Genomic DNA, 10,911 nt, shown 5'->3' with positions numbered 1-10,911 from the left:
ATGTGTTGAGGAATTTGGACCTGCTGCTATTTAAGCAGGTTAGTTGAAGTTCCCCCTTACCAACATTTTGCATGATTTGCAGTCTCTCAGCACTGTGCTCGTGGCCTGATCCGGACCCACAGCCCAGCAGCAGACTCCCACTGGCTTAGCTGCAGGCTCTACACCAGCCTCGGCAGGAGCCACCTTTCCATTCTCACCGTCAGCAGTGCCCGGTGCTGACACCTGACAAACCAGGACACGGAGGCTCCCAGCATGACAATAACTATTGACCTTTTTATTTCAGTCAGCTACAGCAGCTCTACATCCCCCTAAAATACTGTCCTGACCCTCCTGTGTTACCACCAACACTTGTGGGCAGACACACTGAAGTGGAACCAAGTCTCTCGTTAAAGCTTAGTATTAAATATTAAATAGTCTCTTATTCCATTTACATTACTGTGTCAAGAAAAAGATAGTTAAAAGGTAAGTTACATGAACCTGTGAACAGCCCCGTTCATTAGCACTGCAGGCTCTGGGGCCAGTCCTCAGGAAGGCGGAGGGTTGCTCCTACAGATATGGAGGAGACCCAGACCGTTGACTAATACATGAGTTTCCTGTCTTTCCAGAACTGGGCTAAAAATAGGGCCACCCTGCTGTGCTGCGGAGCAGGCAATCTGCAGCCTTGGTTTTCTGCACTAGACAGAAAATCCTAATGTGATTAGAACAGTGTGTGGCTGAGGAGGGTTTTTATTCCCCATGAAGGGCTAATAGTTGAACGTGCTTCTTCCTATTGGCCATCACTGGCAATGCCCAGCACGTCACTCAGAGGCAGGGAAAGGATTTGGTCATTATGGACTTTGATGGAGAACGTCCTCTTCAAAAAACAAAACAAAAAACCCAAACAGTTGAGAGTCTGAAGTAGTTTAAAAAAAGCACTTAGGAAGCTCGTACTAGAGTCATTAGGTGTTCTCAGAGTAGGGAATCGTCCGTGCATCCCCCTTCAAGTCCATAGCGAAATTCTTGCAAGTTTGAGACTCCGTAGAAGTGGACAAAGGCTGCAGCCACCACCAGCACGTGGAAGATCTGATGTGACTGGAACTGTGGGGAAGGTGAGATAAAGCCCTTAAAAGTTAGACCAGCAAGAAGCCAACCACCACAAAAGGTGAGTCCTGTCCCAGACTGAACTGTCAGAGCTCTCAGTAGATTGCAGCATCACAAACCAGGCAGACAGGTCAGAGGTCCTTTCAGTGCCTCTAGTCATGACCTGTTCATTCAACCCATTGCTTACCTGGTCGTTTACATCTCAGCACCAGGTGGAAAAACTCAACGCACGGGATAAAGGGAGATTCTATTTGAAATGGGCCATTTATCTCACCCGACCGGAACTAAAACTGCCTGTGACAAAGCGGTACATTTCTCTGCATATATCTGTGTGGAACCACAAGCCAAGCTACATGGAAGGGAGATGGCCTGGATGGCAGAGTCAAGTCCCTCTGAAATTAGCCCCCGGCAGCAGCTAAGAGCTGCAGGAAGGAACCCACCAGCCTTCGAACTTTCAGTTTGAAACACATACTGGGGCCAAGATATCAACAGACGTCTATGAAAGACCTGCAATTCTGAAAGAGGAACCTAGGTGGTTTGGGCTGCAGAGCCCGCAGGCGACCTAGGCAGGCAACTCCCCGAGCACAGCTGGCTCCACCACTGAAGCTGTCTGGCTCGCCAAGCTCAGTTTGGGGTCCCCTGGAAAGGCTGGGGCAATGGGAAATCACCATTTGCCCCTGGAAAAGAGATTACTACTTCAGCCTCAAAAGTCAATAAGCAAGGGATGTAAGGGGTCCATTTTGAAGAGGCCAATGGGAGGCCACAGACTCAGGGACTGGAGAGCTTTAGGGTCAGTAGAGCACTTGCTACTGGCCCAAGGCAACTACAAATCCCCACATGCACTGCTCCAATCTGATCGAAGCAGCACGGCTGGATTGCATGCTGCATCCTGGAACCACAGGCTACCCCTGCCTTCTCTTTTTCCCCTCTTGCTCTCTTCACAATCTGCCTTTCATTACCAGCAGAGCACCACATCCCAGAGCTGTCCCAGAAGAGTCTAACCCAGAAGCTATGGGTCCAGCCCCAGGCTGTGCTCTGGATTGCATCTAGCACCACTTCTCCCGGCTTTCTCAGTAGGATGCTGGATCACGGGACAGGCCTGCCACTTGGCAATGACAGCATGTTTACACAGACTTCCAGACAGGGCCTCTTCCAGCCAGCCTCCAGGAGAGGCCAGTGCTTTCCTAATGTTACAGCCACCACCACCTCTTCTCTTTTCAGGGACCCTGAACACGGGCTCCAAAGAATCCTTGCTTACTGGTCCCAGCTGGACCCTAGACTTAGACAAACTCACCCTGGAGTTTCCTGCACCCTGCTCTGCTGAACGAGCCTACCCATTGTCTCTGCCCTTCCCCTGCATCCCGTTCAGCTCTTCACCATCCGCCTTGCAGTGCTCCGGCTAGTCTACCCCTCAAGGAGAAGGCAGGCTCTTCCCACGCCCCCAGAAAAGGCTGTACTCACCCAGATGTCAAACTTGCCAGGAAAGAAGCGCTCTGGGATGCGGGCAGCATACAATCCTGCTCCTGTTATGTACATCACAGCCATGAGGAAGAACCAGCCCATCTGGCCCACGGTGGTGGCTTTCACAAACCCCTCAGCGATGGTGAAGTGCATGGTGGGCACAACGCCACTCAGCCCCAGCCCCAAAAATACCCCTGGGGAGAAAAAAGAGCCCTCAGCCTTCATTCAAAATACAGCCAAGGCACCTGCGCTGGAGGCTGATCTGCAGCTCCCACGATAGCAGAATGCAGGTCTCCTCCAGGCCAGGAGTTCAGTGCTGGGAAGCCTGGTTGGACTGACCGCTCGGGATGGATAGCTCCCACATCCCTCCAAGCTGCCCCCCAAAGCCTGCCGTGGAGGGAGAAGGGTTGCAGAGCAATGATCTGACTCCACAGACATAGGAGCCGTGGCCTTCTCGTTTAGCCTTCCAGAGAGGCCTGCATGGGCCATCGATGATGGGACAATAAGAGTGGACTGAGACCAGACTCCTTCATGTGCCGGTCAGATGGAAACTGTTTGGAGCGGGAGACCAAGAGCCCATGTATCACACTAGCAATCTACTGAACCAGTCATTCCCCCACAGGACAGAACAAAGGCTGAACCACCCCACCAGTCGCAGGTGGTTTCATTCAGAACCTTCTGGGCTGGTTCTAGCTCTGCCCTACATGGCCTGAGGGGCAGGCTGGATTTCAATACAGCTGGCTCTCAAAGCACTGCTCTTTCCCTTACTCTCTCCAAGCTACATGGAAATGTACTTTTGGGGTTAAGTTTCAGCCGAGGCCTGGCAGCTGCTTTTGAGTTCCATCCCATGGAAGCCCAGTCTGGAAAACGCAAGGGGCTTTTTGGCATAGGCAATTCAGAAATGGCTGAACTGCCCAGCGCGGAGCTGTTAGGGTTACTCGTGCTCCCCAAGGACTTGGTCCTTTAGTCGTTTGCAAAAAGTGCCCCAGACAAGTGTAAACATTTAAAGAGCTGGGCTCTGCTCTGCACAGAGAGAATCACCCTAAGTTCAGCTCAGAACTAACACTGACACATGATCCCCAGCGTCCACAGCCTTCTCTGCAGACTGATTGTCTCCTGAGCTCTCTGGGCTCCTGCAGCATTTAGAACTAGGCACACAGGAATTGGCTTGACTGCAGCATCCACCCCTTGTTGCAGAATCGACCCATTTAAAAAGATTTCTAGATGTTGGATTACAAAGAAAAATTTGCAAATGGAACAGATGCAGTGATGTCTTCCTGAAGCTGCAGACAGAGCCCTCGCCACAGCAGCTGAGCTGAGATTCCCCAGTTTGGGATTCAGAACAAGCAGCAGGTCAGTTTAAATGGCAGAATTGTTAACTGTGGTCATGTAAATAGAAATATCCAGCAAACACTGCATGGTAGGTGGAAACCTGCTCAAAGCCTCTGGCAGGAGGGAGGGGGGTTACAACACTGCCAGCTCAGATGATCTTCAAGATGTTAAGCTGTGTCTACACTAGCACTGAGCAGGGTTTCAAGCTAACTCCAGATACACACCCCTTTGTGGCCCAGGTAGCCAAGGCCAATCCGTGCCAGTCAAGCAGCTTGCACTTAAAAGCGCTGACTGTCCTGAGGCTTGTTTCCTTTTCAAAAACAGGGAAATGAAACAGCAAAATCTAGGTCAATGCATCAAATATAACTGCACAGGAGTCGAGCAGTGAAGGCATTCAGGCTCTCTGGGATAGGGACTGGCCTTGGCTGTGCAGTCTCTATTTCTGTGTTGTGTTAAAATGTTCCCCTCAATACATACACTGGTGTAGCCAGAGAGACGCCCAGGCTGGATGGGTTGGGTTGGGTTGGGTTGGGTTGGGTTGGGTTAACCCTGCATTGACTGGCCCTGGTGCATTTCTACTCATCTTCAGAACAGGCCAGCAATGACAAGGTTTGTATTTTATACAGCGTGGGCTTCCCACATGTGACTCCCTCCTGTTCTCTGGGGCTGTGACCTGGGTACTGCCTGGGAGAGGCCCAGTGGGGATACCATGCGGACTGCGGGAAGCAGACTGTGGCACATACAACAGAGCACATGAGCTGTTCCACCAAGCATCTGGGGCCATTGGCAGCACACCAGGACACTGCGATCAGTACAGCTACAGCAGCTCAGCCCAGACACAGGCAGCATTAACCACTGCAGCCCCGCTCAGCCCAGAGCCCACATGGCAAGTGGCGAAGAGCAGGTGCGCTGCCCCCCCACCCCGGAGGGAGCTCGTTTCTAAAGTTGAGTGTCCAGAGAAGGGAGCTCTCTGATGCAGAGATAAAAGCAGATGTCCCTGGTGAAAGCTGCTCTGGGAAGGGCTCCCTGGACAAAGTCACAACCTCTGGCAACAATTCCGCAGCTCCTGCTCCCCTTGGAGGGTTACCAGCTCTCAGATGGTCAAGGGTCCCCCAGCCCCAGCGGAGAGGAAAACCCTTGGGCTCACTAAACCAGTGGTTCTCAACCAGGGCTCCGAGGCCCCCTGTGGGGCTGTGAGATCGTTTCAGGGGGTCCCTCAAGCAGGACCAGCGTTAAGACTTGTTGGGGCCCAGGGCAGAAAGTGAAGCCTCACCGCATGGGTCTAAAGCCCAGGGCCCTGAGCCCCGCCATCCGGGGCTGGAGTCGACACCTGAGCACCGTAGCTTTGCGTGGGGCCCCAGGCAGTTGTCTTGCTTGCTACCCCCTTACACAGGCCCTGGCTTTTATATGCAGAAAACCAGTTGTTGTGGCACAGGAGGGCCATGGAGTTTTTAATACCATGTCAGGGAGGCCTCAGTAAGAAACAGGTCGAGACCCCCTTCACTAGGCTTCCATTCACCTCCAGGCCTCAGTGCTACCCAGGCTGACGAGCCTCCCGCCGTGGAATGATCCTGAACAAGGATCACAAGAACCCTGTGCTTCTGCAGCCTCTGTTTCAAGCCAGCCCGAGCTTTCCAGTTCAGGGAGCACTGAGAATGGTATGACCCTGCGATTTGCGGCACAGCCCTGTGGGAAGCAGCCAGGACTCCGGCTGAGGCAGGAACATTCATTTAAGCTACATCTAAGTGAAAATGACCTGTGCCTTCCGGACTATTTAACATGCAACACTAGCGATCACTGCCAGGCGGCAGAGCCCTGCATCTGCTCTGTGGGAGGGAAATGTACGCTGCCCGTAACTCCGTAACAGCAGCTCAGGACCAAGGCTGGCCAGACACAACTGTGTCACTGGAACGCTTCAGGCCCTTCTCTTGCTCTTCTCACCAGGGCTGGGTTGTGGAGGCTTAGCTCAGCACACCCAAATCAAGAGCAGATGTGTCTGTCAGTTGCTGACCTGTTCCTAGGGGGCTGCCATTGCCCCACACCGGCCAACCCCAGAATCACACCACAAGTGGGGGAGTGCCATGAAGTGACAGCTCACCCAGGCACTCAGTGGCCTACAAATAAAGGGCGTGATCCTGTTTCCACTGAGGACACTAAGAGCTGTGACCTTAACATCAATAGTACCAGGCTCATGCTACTTGTATTTCCAGTCTACCCAGACTGGCACCTGAAGCCCAACACGGGTTCTCTCCTGGCACGTTGCTCTATTGCAAAGCAAGGAAGGTACAGCAGGAAGCTAAAGACATGCACATAGATGGGAGTTTCCATTGCCAGAGAACCGGTCGAGTGAATCCTTCTGGGGAAACTGGTTTGTGCCCACAGCGATTGGTAGCTTTTCTATGGGTCCCCAAATGGCTCATGCACTGAAGTTAGCCACTCCAGTCCCCTGGGAGGCAGCAGTCTCTATCTCCAGTTTACAGACTGAGGAATGATGTGACCTACCCAGAGGTGGGACATGAACCCAGATCTCCTGGGTCCCTGTTAAGTGTCTTAGCTGCAAGCCCTTCCTTCAGGCTTTGGGGCTTTCCATGCTCACACCCAGCGGGAGTGGCCCCACCTACACCCAGCATGCTAGAAAGTCAACATCCACGAATGCCAGCAGAGCAGCTTGTGGCATTCCTACCTGCTCGGGTCTGTCTGTGCTTGGGGGTCGCAAACCGGTCCCACTGAGCGACAATGATTGCGGAGATGCCCAGGACACAGACAATGGAGAGGTAGATGAGCCGAGGCTGCGGTGAGCAGTAGAATGAGTAATAGAGCCAGGGCACAAAGCTCCCCATAATCAGCAGTGCTATTCCCGAGTAATCCAACCTAGAACACAGCCACAAAGAGAAACCCAGGGTCAGTTTGGAAGTGCACTCCCCTCACTCTGGCAAGTCTACACCCTCAGCTCCCGTTCTGGGAGCCCAACTTCTGGCTCTCCAGCTGTAGCCGTCCAGACTTTGCCACCCTGCCTACGCCTGCAGGCCTGGCCGGGGGGAGTGTGACTGGGAAGAACTGCAGCAATATACTGTGGGCGCTTCTGCTTGCATTCCAGGTGAGTTTGTGGAGCAGAGGCGAAGGAGGGTGGGTCTGTCTAGGCAGTACGGGGATGAGCAGAATTAGGTGTGTCTGTGCAGTTTTCTGACTGTTTAGTGACAGCATGGACAGGACAAACACTGGCATAGCCTCAGTGGGAAGCAGTAACTCTTAGCTCTTGTTTGCACAGGAATGCTGACAGCTTCTTTCATCCCCAAGTGCTTGCAAGTGATACGTATGGGAATCACTTCCCCACTGAAATGCAGCCAGTGCTGGGGTGAAGAGCAGCAGCTGTGTAACATCCCATGGCACATTAGGGCATTTTGGCTAAGGGCACCGCAACAAAGCCTGCTCTAAAGAACACCCGCTCCCCCCCGGGACCTTAGTGCTCTGCAAAGCAGCACCTGGCAGGTAAATCCCTTTAGCAGACTGGCCTGAGCAAGGTCTGCTCCAAAAGCCTCACACATGGTGTTGTTGTTCAATGCCTGGAAGGCTAAGGCCAGGCTAGCTCTCCTCTAGGTCAGCCTGCTGCTAGGACACGACTAGGAGTTAGCAGCAGCTACTGCTGAACACAGCTTTGTGGTTGTTTTGCTGTAGCCAACTCACTTTGAAAACGTCCGGGAGACCTTCTCCGAGTGGCAGTAGACTGTGTGGAAAAGCCAGGAAAAGCTGAGGCACAGCACCGCGCCAAGGAAGAACATCCCGAACACCACCTTCTCCTGAAGGGGGGCCATGAAGTACATGTTGGGCCTGAGCATGGTCAGAATCCCCAAGAAGAGGAACAACACAAAACCTGCAGCAACACACCAAAGAGTCAGTCAGCCAGCAGGAGCTACTTCCAACAGCCGCCCAAGGGAGCACCGGTGCAATGGCAGTGAGCCAGCATTTCACAGCAGACCTGGGGAAAATCAACACTCAGGGTCTTTGTTACCCCTGCCTGCCCAGGAGAGGGCAGCACAGGAGGGTCACACAGCATCAGTCCTGTTAACAGAGGAACTTGGTAGCTGCCCTGGGAACAAGAACAGGCACATGGGGGCTAGTCTGGATCTCCCTGGCAGGGCCTGCAGCAGGGTGTTGCTGTGCCCAGTGCAACATGCACTCCACTCTGCTGCCTTGGAGGGGCCAAACCTGTTTGGGGGGATAGTGGTGGGGAAGGGCCAAGCTGCCTTACTTATTCTCCAAAGACCCAGGAGCCTCTAGAGAGATGTGTGGGGCAGCGCCCTGCCACGCCATCAGTTCTGCTCCTGGGGAAGGGGCAATGAGAAGAGTCGGTTGAGGTGCTCCTTCCCCCAGAGGCCTTAGCAACACTACGTCTGCTCCATGTGTGCTGACGTTCGACTGCCAGGCTGGCCATTGATACTGACACCAGCTGATGTGGTTAGCACGGCCAGGTGAGTGATCTGACTTGGAATTGTTTTAACATGGCTTCAGTCTGCACCTGGCCCTCAGTGCTGGTTGCCTACCAGGAACGTTGCTGTTGTGAGCTAGTTCCCTACATCTGTGACATACTTCCCTCCCTGCTGGAGGAACTGCGAATCTGACCATCATTAGCAGCCCTGGGTACAGTGAGCCGCACCTTCACCCGAAGGCCACGAGCAAGAACTGCCTCTGCCTGGGGTTCCCTGGAAAGGCCCTGACCCTTGTGCTGTCCATCTGGGAGAGCAGACTGTGACGTTGCACTCTATATGATTTTATGAAAATATGCTAATGAATGTGACTATAATGTAACTGGAATATGCTTCATGCAAAAGGTCTCTTGTAAAGGATCATTACAAAGCTTATAAACTACTGAGTGTGGTCATCCTATTTGTATAAATGTATCATTCTTGTATCTGAAACTAGAAATATGAAATAAAACTGAGGTCCTATTGTAATTATGCAAAGTGTGGGCCATTAATGGTGGTTTGGAATCTTGATGGCTCCCATTGACTAGGACAATTGGTTGTAAATGGCTCTGTTTACTTGCAAGCCTTCCTGTGAATCAGACCAGGAAGAATGAAGGCTTGGGGCCTCACAGGACATGTGACCATGTCACCTGGTAATGGAATCCATCTAAAACCTGGGGCTTTTCCATTTAGGAGGAGGGGTGGGGACCCAGAGAGACAAAAGATTCCCACCTTGTGCCAAAGCTATATAAGGGGGTGGAACAGAACAATGAACAGGACCGAATGGCTAGGCAGCAGTTCTGCGGAAAAGGACCTAGGGGTGACAGTGGACGAGAAGCTGGATATGAGTCAGCAGTGTGCCCTTGTTGCCAAGAAGGCCAATGGCATTTTGGGATGTATAAGTAGGGGCATAGCGAGCAGATCGAGGGACGTGATCGTTCCCCTCTATTCGACATTGGTGAGGCCTCATCTGGAGTACTGTGTCCAGTTTTGGGCCCCACACTACAAGAAGGATGTGGATAAATTGGAGAGAGTCCAGCGAAGGGCAACAAAAATGATTAGGGGTCTAGAACACATGACTTATGAGGAGAGGCTGAGGGAGCTGGGATTGTTTAGCCTGCAGAAGAGAAGAATGAGGGGGGATTTGATAGCTGCTTTCAACTACCTGAAAGGGGGTTCCAAAGAGGATGGCTCTAGACTGTTCTCAATGGTAGCAGATGACAGAACGAGGAGTAATGGTCTCAAGTTGCAGTGGGGGAGGTTTAGATTGGATATTAGGAAAAACTTTTTCACTAAGAGGGTGGTGAAACACTGGAATGCGTTACCTAGGGAGGTGGTAGAATCTCCTTCTTTAGAGGTTTTTAAGGTCAGGCTTGATAAAGCCCTGGCTGGGATGATTTAACTGGGAATTGGTCCTGCTTCGAGCAGGGGGTTGGACTAGATGACCTTCTGGGGTCCCTTCCAACCCTGATATTCTGTGATTCTATGAAAGGAAGCTGCGGTCATGAGAAATCCCCTAGCTACCACCTGAGCTGGAATAAGGACTGTACCAGGGGAAAGGATTGGACCAAGACTAGAAAGGAGTCCAGTCTGTGAAAGAAGCTTATGAGAACATCTCTGAGGGTGAGATTTATCTGTAATCGGTTTCTTAATGTATTAGACTTAGACTTGCGTGTTTTTGTTTTATTTTGCTTGGTAACTTACTTTGTTCTGTCTGTTATTACTTGGAACCACTTAAATCCTACTTTTTATACTTAATAAAATCACTTTTTGCTTATTACTGAACCCAGAGTTAGCGACTAATACCCGGGGGAGCAAACAGCTGTGCATCTCTATCAGTGTTATAGAGGGTAGACAATTTATGAGTTTATCCTGTATAAGCTTTAAACAGAGTAAAACAAATTTATTTGGGGTTTGGATCCCACTGGGAATTGGGCATTGGGTGCTAGAGACAGGAGCACTTCTCAAGCTGTTTTCAGTTAAGTCTGCAGCTTTTGGGGAACATGGCTCAGACCTGGGTCTGCGTTTGCAGCAGGCTAGTGTGTCTGGCTCAACAAGGCAGAGTACTAAAGTTCCAAGCTAGCGGGGAAAACGGGCTCAGAGGCAGCCTCGGCACATCAGGTGGCAGTCCCAAGGGGGTCTCTGTGACCGAACCTGTCGCACAGACATCACTCACTGTTCGCTCCCGTCACTTTGCTGAAATAGAGGCTGAGCCATGCTGCCCAGCAGCACTGACAGGGACACTGTGAGGAGGTCAGTGGCAGTTGTGCTGGCCAGGACCTTTCCAGGAGCTATCGCCTGCCTGGCGGTTACAGTTACTTGACGGCACCTCCTCCTCCAGCCAGTCCAGCTCCGAGGACACTGGATGAGCACAGCTGAGAACTGACAGATTGCTGTTGTGCCAGCTGCCAGACAATAAGCTGGTGCCCACCATAATGGGGTCTAGGAGAGCATGGACAGTCTCAGTTGGCTTAGGGGGTCAGATCCCTCTGTGCCTTGTGACACTGGGGTAAGGGAGTGGCCTGTTCTCCCCACACACAGCCCTCATCCAAAGGTCAAGTGCCCCCTGGCTGCA

The 10,911-nt window shown here is 52.1% G+C and overlaps 1 protein-coding gene across 1 annotated transcript in view; it reads right to left on the bottom strand.

Annotated features, from left to right (window-relative positions):
- Positions 1–253: 253 nt before the first annotated feature.
- ADIPOR1 (adiponectin receptor 1) overlaps positions 254–10,911 on the bottom strand; it is a 32,893-nt gene continuing 22,235 nt past the window's right edge. The window contains exons 5-8 of the mRNA XM_084611135.1: positions 7,558–7,744; positions 6,557–6,744; positions 2,542–2,735; positions 254–1,077 (exon numbers count right to left, since the gene is read on the bottom strand). Coding sequence (XP_084467261.1) covers positions 949–1,077; positions 2,542–2,735; positions 6,557–6,744; positions 7,558–7,744 — 698 coding nt within the window. The 3' untranslated portion in view covers positions 254–948. The remainder of the gene's footprint in view (positions 1,078–2,541; positions 2,736–6,556; positions 6,745–7,557; positions 7,745–10,911) is intronic.

Source organism: Lepidochelys olivacea (assembly GCF_965140295.1).
Source record: "Lepidochelys olivacea isolate rLepOli2 genome assembly, chromosome: 21".
NCBI lineage: Eukaryota > Metazoa > Chordata > Testudines > Cheloniidae > Lepidochelys > Lepidochelys olivacea.
This window is presented reverse-complemented; position numbering and strand designations above follow the sequence as displayed.